General features: G+C 33.2%; 2 protein-coding genes and 1 long non-coding RNA gene across 5 annotated transcripts; 1 reads left to right on the top strand and 2 right to left on the bottom strand.

Annotated features, from left to right (window-relative positions):
- Window positions 1-2,546: 2,546 nt before the first annotated feature.
- On the bottom strand, window positions 2,547-5,521 carry LOC106361512. Of its 2 annotated transcripts, XM_048776768.1 has the most exons (4): window positions 5,137-5,520; window positions 4,341-4,420; window positions 3,948-4,253; window positions 2,547-3,824 (listed from the first exon to the last, which is right to left on the bottom strand). In XM_048776768.1, exons 2-4 carry the CDS (start codon window positions 4,416-4,418, stop codon window positions 2,571-2,573), a joined length of 1,638 nt encoding a protein of 545 aa, XP_048632725.1. In that variant the 5' UTR covers window positions 4,419-4,420; window positions 5,137-5,520; the 3' UTR covers window positions 2,547-2,570. The 2 variants fall into 2 exon arrangements, with proteins under 2 accessions (XP_048632725.1, XP_048632726.1); XM_048776769.1 differs by having other exon boundaries at window positions 4,341-5,521.
- Window positions 5,522-6,014: 493 nt separating this feature from the next.
- Window positions 6,015-8,706, top strand: LOC106447805 (peroxidase 34). The gene is made up of 4 exons (XM_013889772.3): window positions 6,015-6,291; window positions 7,101-7,292; window positions 7,898-8,066; window positions 8,154-8,706. Exons 1-4 carry the CDS (start codon window positions 6,073-6,075, stop codon window positions 8,621-8,623), a joined length of 1,050 nt encoding a protein of 349 aa, XP_013745226.2. The 5' UTR covers window positions 6,015-6,072; the 3' UTR covers window positions 8,624-8,706.
- A 278-nt stretch (window positions 8,707-8,984) lies between these two features.
- Window positions 8,985-13,786, bottom strand: LOC106361502. 2 transcript variants are annotated; one of them, XR_007338399.1, is made up of 3 exons: window positions 10,331-13,270; window positions 9,327-9,581; window positions 8,985-9,206 (listed from the first exon to the last, which is right to left on the bottom strand). It is a non-coding gene; the product is annotated as an uncharacterized LOC106361502 (long non-coding RNA). The 2 variants fall into 2 exon arrangements; XR_007338398.1 differs by having other exon boundaries at window positions 8,985-9,581; window positions 10,331-13,786.
- Between the last annotated feature and the right edge of the window lie 1,751 nt (window positions 13,787-15,537).

Raw genomic sequence — 15,537 nt, 5'->3', positions numbered from 1 at the left:
TTATATATTGCATATGCAAAAAATAGTTTTAATTTATTTTGGTGCTCAAAAACATTATGGAGTTACAAATATAGTTATTAATAAAAATATTTAAATTGTGTACTATAGTATTTATGGCGTGAGGTTATTATATAAATCGTGTTGATATTAAGAAGAACCAATATTTATATAAGAAATGTAATTAATAAAACATTCATATATAGATGTAAATGAAGAATTTTGGCTTAATAATTGAACATCATAGCTTAAAGTTTCATGATTGTTTGAATAAAGTGATCTAAAGTTAGATTTTTAATTAGTTAAAAATAGATTTTTCAAGTCCAAACATATTTGTTTTAATACAAAAATATTATAAAGATTTAATTTAAAAATATTTACAAAATAGCTAAACATCGGAATCTATTCTTGGTAACATATATCTTGTCAGGAGATTATAGTTTGCTGTTTATACTGATTTTTAGGAATTAGAATTATATCTTGTCAGGAAATTATATAATGTTAATATTGTAGATATAACTGGTTGATATCTATTATAAATCTAATTTGTTATTCTATTAATATAATGGTCTTACTATGACTTCTCAATAGTAAATAAAATATAGGACTCTGAATTAATAAGATATAGATATTGCCTCCGGTGAATCACATGTATCATCAAGCCCTTCACGGTACCTCTATCTTTTGTTGTTTGTCATTTTCCTTTTCTCCTTTTTCCTGGCACTAGATATTTATTATATTGCTTTTCCTCCAACGTATATGTATCTGAATATTTACTTTTACTTCCTAATTAAATTCTTGTATTTTATTTTGAATTTTCAAAAGTTGATGCATTAGTTATGTAATTAAAAACAGTTATTGCCATTTTTGTAGTGGCTTTCCCAAAAAAAAAAAGTGAAATGAAATACTACGAAATGGTTAAAATTACTGAATGTATTATTTGTTTTCAGTTTGGCTTGAAAGTGCAGGATAATATATTCAGTTATATTTATACCATGGAGAAGCTAGGCAAGACGGCAACAGTACTTATGACTAGCTCACTTTTATTTCTAACGTCCAGTGTTTTATACAAATCAGAAATAATATCACCAAAGTTTCAATTGGAGAAGATGAAAAAGTATAGTAGAATATATAGTTTCAAATTTGTAATTATTTATCAAACATTTACTTTAGTCCAGTGGTTAGAGTGTCTCTTTTAGAGTATATATCAATGCAAGAGCTTGAATCCCAAAATAAACATTTTTTTTAAATGATACAAAATTAAATACACTTAAAATTTTGAAACTATTTATAAAATTTTATTATATAAATTGTTGTAATTTTAAGAAATTGAATTGTAATTTTTTATTTTTAAAAATTAATATAATATAATTGTGATATTTTGTTCAAAATATTAGACACATTAAACAGGAACTAAAATATATAGTACAATATATTAATTTTCGAAAATAAAAGAAAAATAACATTCAAGTTTTAGAAAATTAAAATAATTTCTATAATAAAATTTTATAAAAAGTTTCAAAATTTTAATTTTATTTAATTTTGTATAATTTAAAATATTATATATTTATATTTTAGTATAATAAAAGTATATTAAAGATATGGTAATTTAAAAGATATGTTAATGTATTTATAAAAATCAAAAATAAATATCACCAAAGTTTTATTTGGAGAAGATGAAGAACTATAGTAGTATATATAGTTTCAAATTTGTATTTATATATCAAACATTTACTTCAATCCAGTGGTTAGAGTGTTTCATTTAAGTGTATTAATGCACGAGTTTAAATCTTAGAATGAACATATTTAAAAAAGAAAAGATTAAACCAAAACGACGTCGTTTTTGTTTTTAACGGTTGACGAACTTCTATTACGGTCAATATAGATTTTAGGACGTTTTAAAAAGTTTAAATAGTATTTTTGAATTATAATTGAGTTAGGATCGTATTTAGCATTGATCATTTGTTCAGACCGTATTTGACACGACTGGAATTGTTTGGGTCGAAAAATGCATTTTTCCCGGTGTTTGAGTATGTATTCATTCCATCTGGGTTGAGAGAAACAAGAGGAGGCACAATCGCATTTTTCATTCCAAAACAGACAACAATCTCCATTCCAATATAGACAACAGTCTCCTAAAACATCCATCCCACCACCAGTAAATTAATTTTGGCTCCGAATGGTAACAGCGGGTTGGGCGGTGCGGGACAAGCGGATTGATTAGTGCGGTGCGGTTTAAGAGCGGTTTGTGTTAGAAAAACGCATATTGTGGGACAAGTGCGGTTCATCTAATAGAAGCGGTTTAAGAAATATGTGAATGGTGACCAAAATAATAAAAAGTGCGGGACAAATGTTTGAATGGTGTTTAACTGCGGTTTGTATAAGAGAAATTTAATAAAATTAATTAAATTTATTATTTAAAATAGAAAACGTAAAAGTTTATATCAAAATGCTTGAATGGTGTTTATAAACTAAATAGTACTGAATATATAAAATAAAATTCTATTTGACAATAAAGTATTTTACATTTTTTATAAAGTACAAATAAATTACAATAAAAAAATAAGTTTATTTTATTGATTTTCCCATAGCATATTTGCAATATTATCTCTTATTTGCGTCATATGTCCTCCATCTGTCATTTCAATTGTTTCTACATCATCTAAATCGGTATGAAAATCAGTCTCTGCTTGTGTATTGAATCCTCCTGTTTCTGCCATAACTTCAGCAAAATCTGCATCTGAAAAGTTTGAAATCTTTATAAAATTATGCAATCCCATTGTAGCCATGACCACTCTCTGCTGTATGTTGATACTATATCTTGGAAAATCACAAAGAATCCTCCATTTTTTCTTCCAAACTCCAAAAGTTCTCTCGATAACTGAACGTAGAGACGCATGATATCGATTAAATAATTCTTCTTTATTCCGTGGAGCAGGACCATAGTTGAACTGTGACATATGATATCTGACAACGTTGTTTCGGGATGACTTATATGGAGCCAAAAATCCTTGCCTATTTGGATAACCCGAGTCAACGACATAATACTTTTCCATTGGAGGCAAAGGAAATTCAGGATCGCTTTCTTGTGCTATTGTGAGAACGGCTGTATCATGACAAGATCCCGGTGCTCCATTCCATATATATGTGAATAGCATATTCAGATCACAAATTGCCATAATATTCAACGATGCATTATCGTGTCGATTCCAGTACATTCCTTGTAATTCTGGTGGTACTTTTACGCAAACATGAGTCCCATCCATAGCTCCAACAAATCCACTAAAAAATGGATAATATTTTGGATGTACTTGAAGTCTTTCAGGAATTCGGTATAGTTCTTGTCTTGTTGGAGTTCTGATATAATCGCATGCAAGTAATTCCGTCGCTTTAAGAACTTCTTTAAATTTTCTTTTCACAGTCTCTTGATTTCGTCCAAATCTCAACCCAACATCTCTTTGAACTTCATTGTGCCCGCATATACGCAAAAATATAGCCACACTTTCTTCAATGCTTACATTTGAAGTTGGTTTCAGACCATAATTCGTTTGTAGCATGTTACATAGTGTTCGGAAACATGGTAGCGACATTCGTAGGAGTTGAAGACAAGCAGCATCATCTTCTTGAAGTCGAGACCACATATTTCTCCACCCTAAACCTCCGTCTGTCCGGGCAGGTGCTCTATGAAAATATCGATCATAATAACTCAAAGTTGGTTGAATTATTAACTCCTCAAATTGCTCATTTTCTAAATTCCACAACTCAATTCTCTCTTCGTAAGATAGTGTCTGGATGTTTTGTGAACGCAACTGACAGATTCGAAATGCCTGCAAATTAATAAACATAAAATTTATTTTATTAGATATATAATTTGAACATATATAATAATCATAAATGTGTTGGTTATATTTGTTATATTATTTAGTTAATACAACCATAAATATTATTACCGATTCACGGGCCTCCCACCATTCATCTGATGCATAAATCATCGACGTTTCCGGATTAACCGTTATTCCAGTAGAAGTCATGAGAAACTTCCACTTCTTATATGCTTTTTTGAAATCATCAAGTTTGTTTTTGAAAAATGCATAATTTATATTCAAATTAAATGCACGGTTGAAATTGTCGACCATGTGCTCTCTACCAAGAACCGTAGGATCTTTAAGAGTATAATCGTTCATAGAAATTGCTTGATCATACAACTCAATCAATGTTTTTTCTTGTTCATAGGTCCACTTAAATCTCGACGCGTTCTACAAAGTAAAAAAAAGAAATTTATAATTTTGACTGATACTATATAATTAAAAAATATACAATAAATATAAAATTAGATTTCTTACTCGTGAAGAAGTTTCGTTATGAACATTTGAATTTCTTTGTCCCACAGGATTTGTGTTTCCATGACGTCTTCCTGACATATCTAGATTTCAAAGATGATTCAAATATTATTAATATAATAGAGTTTCATAATTAATCATATTTTTAATAAAAAAAGAATAAAAGAAAATATAATGTATATATATAATTAAAATATTCAAAACATATATTTATTAAGTTTGCAACACAAATTTTTTTTCTTTCTTAAATCACAAACAGAACAAAATTTTTATTTAAAACATATTTCAAATACATACTAATATTCAATTTTATTACATGCAGCTTATGATTAACTCTTTAACTTATTTTGGTTGATGTAAAATTAATTACATTAATATATAACAAATAATTTATATACAGAAATAAACTTTCAGTTAACTAACTTACGTATCATTATTAGTTTACGTACTTTTATTATTTCAGGTAACCAACTAATTTATGGAAAAAAAGTTTACATACATTCACAAAATTTTTGGTTAACTAAATAGTAAAATATATATTTATTCATTCAAAAGGGATCCTCGAACAGAAAAAATTATTTTTAAACATTATTCAAGCACATAATCATTATTTAATTTTATTTTTTGCATCTTATAATTAACAAAATAATATTTTACATGGTTACATTAAAGTTAACTTACTTACGTACTTTAGTTAGTTTAGGTACCTTTAATAGTTTCACTGAATAATTTATATGCTTTTAATAGCTTACATAATACAAATTACAAACTAATATTTTCTAGGTAGAAAAAAACATACCTTGTTCTTGTTTGAAAACAAAAAAACGTTTTTGGACCAGAAATGGAAAGAATGCGATTGTATATGAAGTATGATAATTGAAGTGAAGTGTGTGTAACCTGATAACATACTTCTTCTATTTATAGACTAGATTTTTTTTATTTCCTGTTGTATTTAAAATAAAAATCAAAAAAAAAATGTCACAAACCACATATAAACCACTCCTTTTGTACGCAAAGTGCGGGACTGAGTGGATAGGGTGCGGTTAATATCTGACAACATCACATGCTATGCTATCTTATTTTTTTATTATTTTAATTTCAGAAAACGCAAAACAAGAAAAGTAAAGTGAATGGTGTCACTTTCTCTCCCGTCCCTTTCTGTTTATGGGACCACAGTTATCACTCAAGGCCTTTGTTTACTCACCAGAGGGCTCACTTGTATATTTTCCAAAAGTCACCAGATAATTTATAAGAAGTTTTCTTTTAAGAAATAATGCTAATGATAAGAAAAATAATTATTACAAACTTCTGATTTGGCCTTTTGGACTGTTTAAATTAATTTATACTTTTGACATAAAATTAACGATGATTTTTAGTTTCTGTGGATAATATTGGTTATGTTGACAAAATTGTTAATATTTGTATATGAGAATAAATTCAAAACTTATTCTGTTACCGAACTTGAGAAGTTAAATAATAGAGTAGATATGAAAATGTAAGATAACCATTTAACCTAGTGGATGATAGATACAACTCGAGAAGAAAAGTCACCATTTGTTTTTTTTTTTTTTGACAGTAAAAGTCATCATTTTGTTGTTAAGAAAAAACTCTTCAATTGAAGAAAAAAGGGCCTCCAAGTTAGACCCAACTTGCCTATAAAAGGATTCCTTAAGATCACGGACTTTCCTCATCTTTCTCTCTTAAACCCAATCATATAATTTTCTTTTCCTTCAAAATGCATTCTACTTTGTCCACTTGGACAATCTTAATCACATTGGCATGTCTTATGCTTCGTGCGTCTCTGTCCGATGCTCAGCTTACCCCTACCTTCTACGACAGTTCATGCCCAAACGTCACTAACATCGTACGAGAAACCATTGTCAACGAGCTAAGATCAGACCCTCGTATCGCCGCGAGTATCCTTCGTCTTCACTTCCACGACTGCTTTGTTAATGTAAGATATCACTATTCAAATATCCATTTCCTTTCTAATTATTTGTGTGCTGCATCTTTTATATATTAATAAATCAGTGCATTACCTAAAAAGCGATTAAAAATACAAATTTTTCATGCGCAATTCAGTTATTACATCTATGTTTCAAATTAAATATCACAGCACTGTTTTTATAGGTGTTATTAGTGTTTACAAAATACTGATTTCATGAAAATGTCATTCTAAGTAGTATCAATTAGGGTGAAACGATAGCCTTAGTAAAATAATTATAAAATTTTACATGGCTAGATGTCATATGTTTGTTTGTCTTTTAGTAATTTCTCTCCCGGCCTGGATAACCAAATATGGTTTATTTCATTAATTAGATTATGCAGTAGACACAAGAATATTAATATAACCTTTTCGACTATGATGATTGGCTACTGGTTAGTTATTAATTTCAGCGACGATGCCAAAAACATATGCTTTAGTCAGATATCGGTTCACTGTACATGAATTATCAGTGTTACATAAAGTTGAAAGCAACCAATAACGGCATGAACTTAAGATCCACCAATCAGTATTTATTAATTATGGGGTATATTATACGAGAAGATATTTTGAAACCAACCAAAAATTCTCACACGTAGCATGAATAATATTACTTATCATTGAGTATAACATCTTTGAGAGAAGTTTTATCCGTCGTAGTCACTTCTATTTTCATTATACATTCTCTGATTATGTTACACTGTTACCAGTTGAGAAAGATTTAACCTATGGTTATAATAACTAATGATTTGTCAAATAATATTTTGAAAATTTAAAAGGGTTGTGATGCATCGATCTTGTTAGACAACACGACATCATTCCGAACAGAGAAAGATGCAGCTGGAAATGCAAACTCGGCTCGGGGATTTCCTGTGATTGATAGAATGAAAGCCGCAGTGGAGAGGGCATGCCCGAGAACTGTTTCATGCGCAGATATGCTCACCATCGCAGCTCAACAATCTGTCACTTTGGTATGTTCCATTGATTCGTTTTCTTTTATTCATTATTACAAATACTGTTTTCAATTAAGAATATCAACAAGAAAACCTGATTTTGTTTTGAAAAAATTGGTTGAGAACTAAATATTGAAAACGCGTGATGACGTGACATATAAGATTGGAAAACAGAATTTGTAAAATAAATTATAATCTATATTTAGTATCAATTTTTCACATGCGACTCAGACACAGTTTATTTCTTTCTTTTTTTTTTTTGACACAGACACAGTTATGCAAAACTAATCGGAAATATTTAAAACGCGTGGTCCCGTGAAGAAAAACTTGGCATGTTTAATATAGATCATTGACAAAATTAAATACCATTACTTGACTAGATAAGACCAGTTTTATAGGTAACCCATGATAATAGTTATCATACTTTTCAAGAAATACTGGAGATGAAAAACTTTGCTTTAAATGTATAGTCAATGAAATTAATTACATGTTTGTCTTTTTCCATTTTCTCCTTAAAAATTCCGAATAATAAGAATAATGAATAATCTCTGTAACATTGGAACACAATTCTCTGAAAACAATAATTATTCTGGATATAAAGGTTTCTATATCATATTATATAGGCAGGAGGCCCTTCATGGAGGGTTCCTTTGGGGAGAAGGGACAGCTTACAAGCGTTTCTGAATCTAGCTAATGCTAATCTTCCAGCTCCATTCTTCACACTTCCACAACTTAAAGCCAGCTTTAGAAACGTTGGCCTCGACCGTCCTTCTGATCTCGTTGCTCTTTCCGGTAATTGACAAAAACTTATTAAATACAGATGGTTTATAGTTGAAACTAGCGAGTTTATTATTAATGTTATGGTCTTTCTTTGGTTAGGGGGTCATACATTTGGTAAGAATCAATGCCGGTTCATTATGGACAGATTATACAACTTCAGCAACACCGGTTTACCTGATCCTACCCTCAACACTACTTACCTCCAAACTCTTCGTGGACTATGTCCACGTACCGGTAACCTAAGCGCCTTGGTGGATTTTGATCTGCGTACACCTACGGTTTTCGACAACAAATACTATGTGAATCTAAGAGAACAGAAAGGTCTTATCCAGAGCGACCAAGAATTGTTCTCTAGTCCTAATGCTACTGACACAATTCCCTTGGTAAGAGCATATGCTGATGGCACACAAACATTCTTCAATGCGTTTGTGGAGGCGATGAATAGGATGGGAAACATTACACCTCTTACGGGAACTCAAGGACAGATCAGGCTGAACTGTAGGGTGGTGAATTCCAATTCTCTACTCCATGATGTTGTTGATATTGTTGATTTTGTTAGCTCTATGTGAGAACTCAATATGTGGCTACCAAAAATATATATAAGATAAATAAAGCGCTCTCAAGCTGTTACTTGAGAATATTTTATTTTAAATCATTGGCTGTTGTCTCACACTGTAATCGGAGTCCGTAGATGACAAAAGTTTACTGTCTCAGACATTATCTCTGCGAAAACGGCATGTTTTGGTCAAACTTTACTATCAAATGGTTTTAAAGCATGTGATCAGAGGCGAATCTAGAACACATTTTTAGTGGAGGCACCAAATATTTGAAAAAAAATAGAAGTATGAATTAAGCTAAAAACATAACTAAATTTAAAATTTTAGAATGAGAAGAGGGGCAATTGAACTGCTTCTTTAAGATTTTAATGGGTGCACCTTTAACCATTTTGTCCAAATACCATCAAATTACTTAAACAAATCTCATTTTCAGAAATTATGGGTGCAAGTGCACCCAACACTATCATAGTAGCTTCACCCCTGATGTGATTGTGTATATGACTTGCTCTTTAGATTATAAAGAAAGAAAGAAAAATAGACTTACTCTTTAAATTAGGTTTATAGCCGAAGTGAACATTGGTGGCTTGTACTATCACTACAAAAAAAATAGTCTTACATCATTTATTTTGAATATCTGCATTAGTTATAAATGATGTAAAATTTTTTTACATCACTTAAAAAAGTGACTCTGAAAGTAGTGATGCAAATAATTTACATCAATTATTGCCACTAGCTCTCTTTGGGACCCTCTCCAGCTCTCTTTGGGTGTTGCCACCAAACCATGAGGACGGAGAAGATGTTGGCGTCTAAAAGTTTATGTCGCTCTGCTTATTCTTATTCAAATCATTATCTCCCTCCTTGTTTTGTTTCTTGCACCACAAGAAAACTGCACTTGCAGCAATAAATATGCAGAGGCATCCAAGAAACATGTCCAAGAGCGATCTTGTTTGATCCAAAAATGGTGTTTATGCTGGTAGTATTTATTGAATCAATACAATAAAAGAACCCAAAGATAAAAGATTAGATTCTTGAGGTTTAGGAGAAATCTTAAAGAATCAAATGAGAAATGAACATCTAAAAGAATTTATAGATCAAAGATTGTTTTACATGTATGATTACAAGTGTAAATAAGTCTAAGAATCCATAAACTCTTTGTAAGAAGTGTTAGATCTAAAAATGGGATAGAAGAGAATCCTTTCCTAAAGAGAGGTGTCCCCTTATTTATACAAAGATATGTCTAGGGTTTTATAGCCAAATGGGCCTAGTTCCTTGTCTTATGGGCCTTGCTAGAGGATCAAGATCCACCCCAACAATAAGCCCCCCAAAGTTCGTTGAGAGAGACGAAGTCGATCTCTGCGAACTTTATGAATAGGGTTTATTAGACAATGAACTAGACACATTCATGCCTATGACGGTTTAGGCGAGTTTATTTCAAACTTGTGCCTAGTAATAAGCGAGTTTGCTTTAAACTCGTGCTTAGCGAAAGACGAGTTTACTTGACTCATGCTAAGACAGAGGCGAGTTTACTGAGAGCTCGTGCCTAGTAGAAGGAGAGCTTCTGTAAACTCATGCCTAGCCAAAGACGAGTTTCTGTAAACTCATGCCTAGCCAAAGACGAGTTTCTGTAAACTCGTGTCTAACAATAAGCGAGCCGACCACAAACTCGTGCCTAATAAAAAGCAAGTTTAATTTAAACTCGTGCCTAAAATACATGTTTACCGAACTATTGCCGACCCGAAGTCTCGTGTTGAGATCGTGTGTGCCGAGCAAGTTGTTGGCGTGTATGCTTGTCAGGCTATGATAGCCTTGATGAACGCACTGTGGAGTTGCGAGGGCTGTGGTGAGCTCATGATTGGCGACGATGAAGTCAGCAGGAGTTGTGCGGACCGTGATCACGTCAGCTAGAGCTTGTACCGGAGTCTGAGCTCGTCATATGTCTGCCTCGCAATTGATTCTGGCGCACAAAGAAAAATATGATGATTATCATCCAATCAAGTTTATTCAAAAAAGATAATCAAAGTTTTGTGTAATCGATAAGCAAGAAATGATGATGATCAGATAATTGCTCAGCTCTTGCATACGATGTTAGTAATTTATTTATAACTAAACAGCATGCACAGGTGGCAACCAGTAAAGCAATCAAAATTATAGAATACTTATCTTTGAGGACAAGTAGTTGCTGCTTGTCCCTGAAGAAGGATGGTTTTGAGATGATCTCATGATGAGCTCTTTCCACTGATGGAGTGTGAAAGATTGAGCCTTCTAGTCGACAAGCCAACGTCACGTCCTCATCTCTGCAGGATCCAACATCTCGCAAGCAGCCTTCTGGTGGTGAGCTCTGCCTCAATGGGTCGTTTTGATCTTCGCCGGGAACAAGCCTTGAGTTTGTTGAGAACAAGTCTGGAGCTCTAATCAATGCGAAGATAACGTGATCCGAATCCAACGAAGAGGCTAAGACGTGATCTTGACAACGTCAAGCTCGGGGATGCGCGTTGATGGTGTTGATGATCATGAGATGAGCATAAAGAGACCGAGCTCATCGTGGTCTATCACACGCTCCTCTGTTTTCTTCTATTCCTTTCAGAGCTTGAAGCACACATAGATGCAGGTAAAGCCATGTCTCTTACGCCTCTCGTGGTGGGACTTAAAGACGCGGAGCCTTCTTTACGTCTTAGTGTAGAAGTTAAACCTCAAGCTCGTCGACGGAGAACACTGAAGCTTGTGCAGCTCTTTCTCTATAGTCATGACATGATCCGGACAACAACATACACGGTTTCTGTAACTCCTCTCAACTTTCTCTCACTCTGTCTCTTCTTTAGGAGATGCTGAAGCTGTTTCCTTCGTGGAGAAGATGATGGTTGATGGAGTTCTGGTACGAGCACGAGACGGCGAGCTACAGACTTGAGCTTTGCCAAGGTAAAGTCTGCGATTGTAATCTTCACAGGCGAGCTTAACGCCTTTGCTGAGATCAGCCATGGTGGAAACAACACCGAGAACAGAGTCTTTCTAGAGAAGATAATCAAGAGACCACCATGGTTTGCCGGAAAGCTCGTACCTTTGAAGTAGAGACGATGAACTCCGCGTGTTCTCCTTGTCGGAAAGCTTCGAACTTTTTCCTAACCAAAGCCATTTTTGAGACGATTTCATCACTGCTTCTCTGGGATCTAATCATGGTCGTCGCCATCTCTCTTCTCACTCAGAGCTGTCGGTCTTGGTTCAGAGTCAGACACACCTGAGCCGTCGGAGCTCTCCGCCTCGGGGTAGGTGGTCGTTGCTTCATCGGCGGAGTCGTAAGCCGGTTTTTGAGATCGTCCTCTCTCTTCGGCGATGAGCGTGACCAGTTTCATCAGCAACGCGTCAGCTCACATAAAGTGTTGGGCCTTGCTGCAATTCTTGTGAGCCCAAATGGACAAGACGGCAACCTGAGTGTCTTGGGCTCCTCGGTGGATCTTTTCGCGACATCAGAAACCAAGCTTTCATGAGAAGACTTTTTTTTTTTTTTTTCCTCTCAAACTAGTTCGATAGATTTCAAGATAGTTCTCCTTAAACCCCCTCTCTCTAGCGCCAATTGTTTGATCCAAAAATGGTGTTTATGCTGGTAGTATTTATTGAATCAATACAATAAAAGAACCCAAAAATAAAAGATTAGATTCTTGAGGTTTAGGAGAAATCTTAAAGAATCAAATGAGAAATAAACGTCTAAAAGAATTTATAGATGAAAGATTGTTTTACATGTATGATTACAAGTGTAAATAAGTCTAAGAATCCATAAACTCTTTGTAAGAAGTGTTAGATCTAAAAATGGGATAGAAGAGAATTCTTTCCTAAAGAGAGGTGTCCCCTTATTTATACAAAGATATGTCTAGGGTTTTATAGCCAAATGGGCCTAATTCCTTGTCTTATGGGCCTTGCCAGAGGATCAAGACCCACCCCCAACAGATCTGTAAGTGAAGTTGTAAACAATTACTGTGAGGTCCACAGGGTACATGTAATAGCGTGTGACGTTGGCTATGAGAAGTAGAAACATTGTGAATGATGTCAAGATCACAACACCAAGCCATAGTAAGTTGTTGGGTCCAAGAACAGGTGAGATGGGTGAATCTTTATTGTTTGGTTTGAACCATTTGGTCTTCACATGATTTCCATCAGCGGATGTTGTTGTTTGCGGTTCGTTATCCCTTGTTACGTAGGCTTCTATTCGAAGTTTCAACTTAGAAATATCTGAGACTGATATGCCTGAGGGAGGGAAGATTAGGTGTAAAAGGGAAAGATCTTGGTAATGTTTGAAGGAGCAAACAAGAAGAAGATCTGGTAGCTTCGTGGTCGAGTTTTGACTTTGGAAAATGATCTCTGATGACTGAAATGAAAGGAGCGATCCCACTTCCACCACTCACTAGTATAAGAGAGTCGTGTCTTAAGAAGTCGAAAGAGGTAGGTCCATAAGGTCCTTCAGTTGAGACTTCGAGAGAATCGTTTGAAGAAGAAGAGATATGGTCGTAGAGCTCCTGAGTCCAAGTTCCTTATCTTCTGGTGACAACACTTATTTTGTCTTCCTCCAAATTGCTACTTGAGGTTATTGAGAAGGGATGCCGCTGGAGTTTTGAAAGGCTTGGAACATGTACAAATAGTATACTTGTTGGGTTGTAATGAAGTCCTGCAATGCCAAGCATAATCACAACTGGTTACTTTTGCTCAAGAGAAAAAAAAAAAACAAGAGACCCAAAATGCTTGTGGAAGTGTCGATAAGGTCACAAAGCCTATAGACTATCACCAACATTCATGCTAATATAGGCAACAATATTAACAAAATTTAATTTTGTTGCTTATAAGTTGAAAATTATTTTGATAGATATATCTATTAGAAAATTTTGTCAAATAAAAATATCTATAGAAAATTATATTAGAAACTTATTCAGTTATATTCCAAAATAGACAACTATATATATACTCATGAAAACCCTAATCGAGTTTTTATACTCTTGTGAAAGAAAAATCCCATTAATTAATCTTCATAGAATTATAAACCGGCGAAAGAATGGAATGAATAGATTCTAGATGATGTGTAGTGTGACAAGACCGGACTTTGGAGAATGTGAGTTCGATGTTGTCAGAAGGTAAGAGCCTTGCATTGAGAAGCATTGATCGCTTCGTTGACTGTGGGAACCTCAAATGGCGATCTATGAAGAAGAGGAAGATGTTGAGCAAGATCATGCACAGCCACGAGTCTCCCACGTGGAACACATAGAAGATTATGTAGAGACCGTAAAGCTGGTGAGTGTAGAGGAATATTTCAAACTTCTTTCGTCTGACAAATCGCCATTCCGATAAACATTGCTATAGTTCCGGCTAAATTTGGCACATAAGTCTTGCTCCATGCAAATGTCTTTGCATACATATAGATGAATAAGAACATATATACAGTGCCGTGCAAAGCATTTTGAGGCCTAAGACAAACAATTTGTTTTTTTTTTGACGTCAAACGGTTATTCTATTACTCAAACTTGAGGTGGCCTGGATAACCAGACCGGAATAAAACAATCAATAAAATACAACTCCCTATGGAATGATCTAGTAGTCTTAGCTAAAAAGTCTGAAATCTGATTGCGCGCTCGTGGAACATGAATGATTTCTGAAATTCGGGAAGCATATCTGCAGCGTCTTTATCCTTTCCAATTCCGTCGCAAAGCTTGGCCAAGCATGAAGCTCCCTTATCATTGCTATCAGCTCCTTGCAGTGTGTTCCAAAGCTCTGGCAAGTTGAGTGTTGAAGCATGTTCTTCATTGCTCACCTAAGAGCTTCTACTTCCGAATGCAAAGCTGACTCGCGTCGAGTGAAATTTTTTGTCTCCATCAGTTGAGTGTTTCCTCCACTGTCCATCCAGACCATCCAAATCCACTAAACTGAGCCGAAGCTGTCCAAGATCCATCTAACAAGCAAATATTACCCAAGCTTATGACCTCGGGTTCTTCAGTAATTGGTTCCTCAGCACACAATTTGTTTTTTAAAGAGCTAATATTAATAGTTTAAATTTAGTTCAAAAATATATTTAATCATATGTAAGATTTAAATGATAAGATTATTTTACATAAATGCTATTCCATTAATTTTAAAAGCTAATTATAAAATGAAAACTGTGATATAAAAAGCAAAGATTAAAGCATATCTTAAAGCTAATTATTAAATTTTAGTTATAACATAATAAAATTAGTTAAGAGTACATACTTACTATAGCTAAAATGAAGACTGAACTTATGTTGAAACCTTATTATGTGAGATTTATGGTGGTAAATTATAAAAAAATTACCACAACTAGGGGCCCCTAAAACTTTAGATTATGTTGGGGCCTAAGGCCAATGCATTTTTAATTATGCTATAGGCACATGTCACATGAACATAGATAGATATATAGTATATTTTAATATAAATATTTATTATTGAGAATTCATACTCATATGATAAACTTAAAATTTCTAATGTGCTATTTTTTAAATGTAAATTTCAAAATTAAAATATTAAGATTTCAATACTTTTCCAATACAAAATTTGAAATTATCATATTTAAGTATTTTTCTATGTTATATAGTTTAATTTTAAATTATATTAATATATAATATGAATGTCTAGTAAATGAGACTTCATGTTCATACGATTAATGATAATTTGTATTTTGTTATTATCCAAAAAAAGTTAAACCATTGATCACAAAACTTTAGTGTGAGACATTTAACGTTTTTAGTAATTTATAGCTGTTTTAAAAATTCAAAATATAACATATAAGAAATTTTTTTTTAATTTTGTTTATTATATGGTTAATGTGGTTGTTTAATATCTTTTAATAATATAAAATTAAACAAAAAAAGCTAAGATACAAAAAATATTATTAAATATTTATTATTCATAATCATTAATTGTCATATATACTTTAA

The sequence above is a fragment of the Brassica napus genome, chromosome A1 (assembly GCF_020379485.1).
Source record: "Brassica napus cultivar Da-Ae chromosome A1, Da-Ae, whole genome shotgun sequence".
In the NCBI taxonomy this organism is placed as follows: domain Eukaryota; kingdom Viridiplantae; phylum Streptophyta; class Magnoliopsida; order Brassicales; family Brassicaceae; genus Brassica; species Brassica napus.
The sequence above is the reverse complement of the archived record's forward strand: the minus strand, read 5'-3'. Positions and strand labels throughout refer to the sequence as shown.

Bases quoted from the DNA above. Each gene is read 5' to 3' on its own strand.
- LOC106361512 (XM_048776769.1), bottom strand. From the start codon at position 4,418: ATGTCAGGAAGACGTCATGGAAACACAAATCCTGTGGGACAAAGAAAT. The intron at 4,254-4,340 runs GTAAGAAATCTA...TTTACTTTGTAG, and splicing joins ATAACGAAACTTCTTCACGA to AACGCGTCGAGATTTAAGTG. The intron at 3,825-3,947 runs GTAATAATATTT...ATTAATTTGCAG, and splicing joins GGTGGGAGGCCCGTGAATCG to GCATTTCGAATCTGTCAGTT.
- LOC106447805 (XM_013889772.3), top strand. From the start codon at position 6,073: ATGCATTCTACTTTGTCCACTTGGACAATCTTAATCACATTGGCATGT. The intron at 7,293-7,897 runs GTATGTTCCATT...CATATTATATAG, and splicing joins CTCAACAATCTGTCACTTTG to GCAGGAGGCCCTTCATGGAG. The intron at 8,067-8,153 runs GTAATTGACAAA...TTCTTTGGTTAG, and splicing joins TGATCTCGTTGCTCTTTCCG to GGGGTCATACATTTGGTAAG.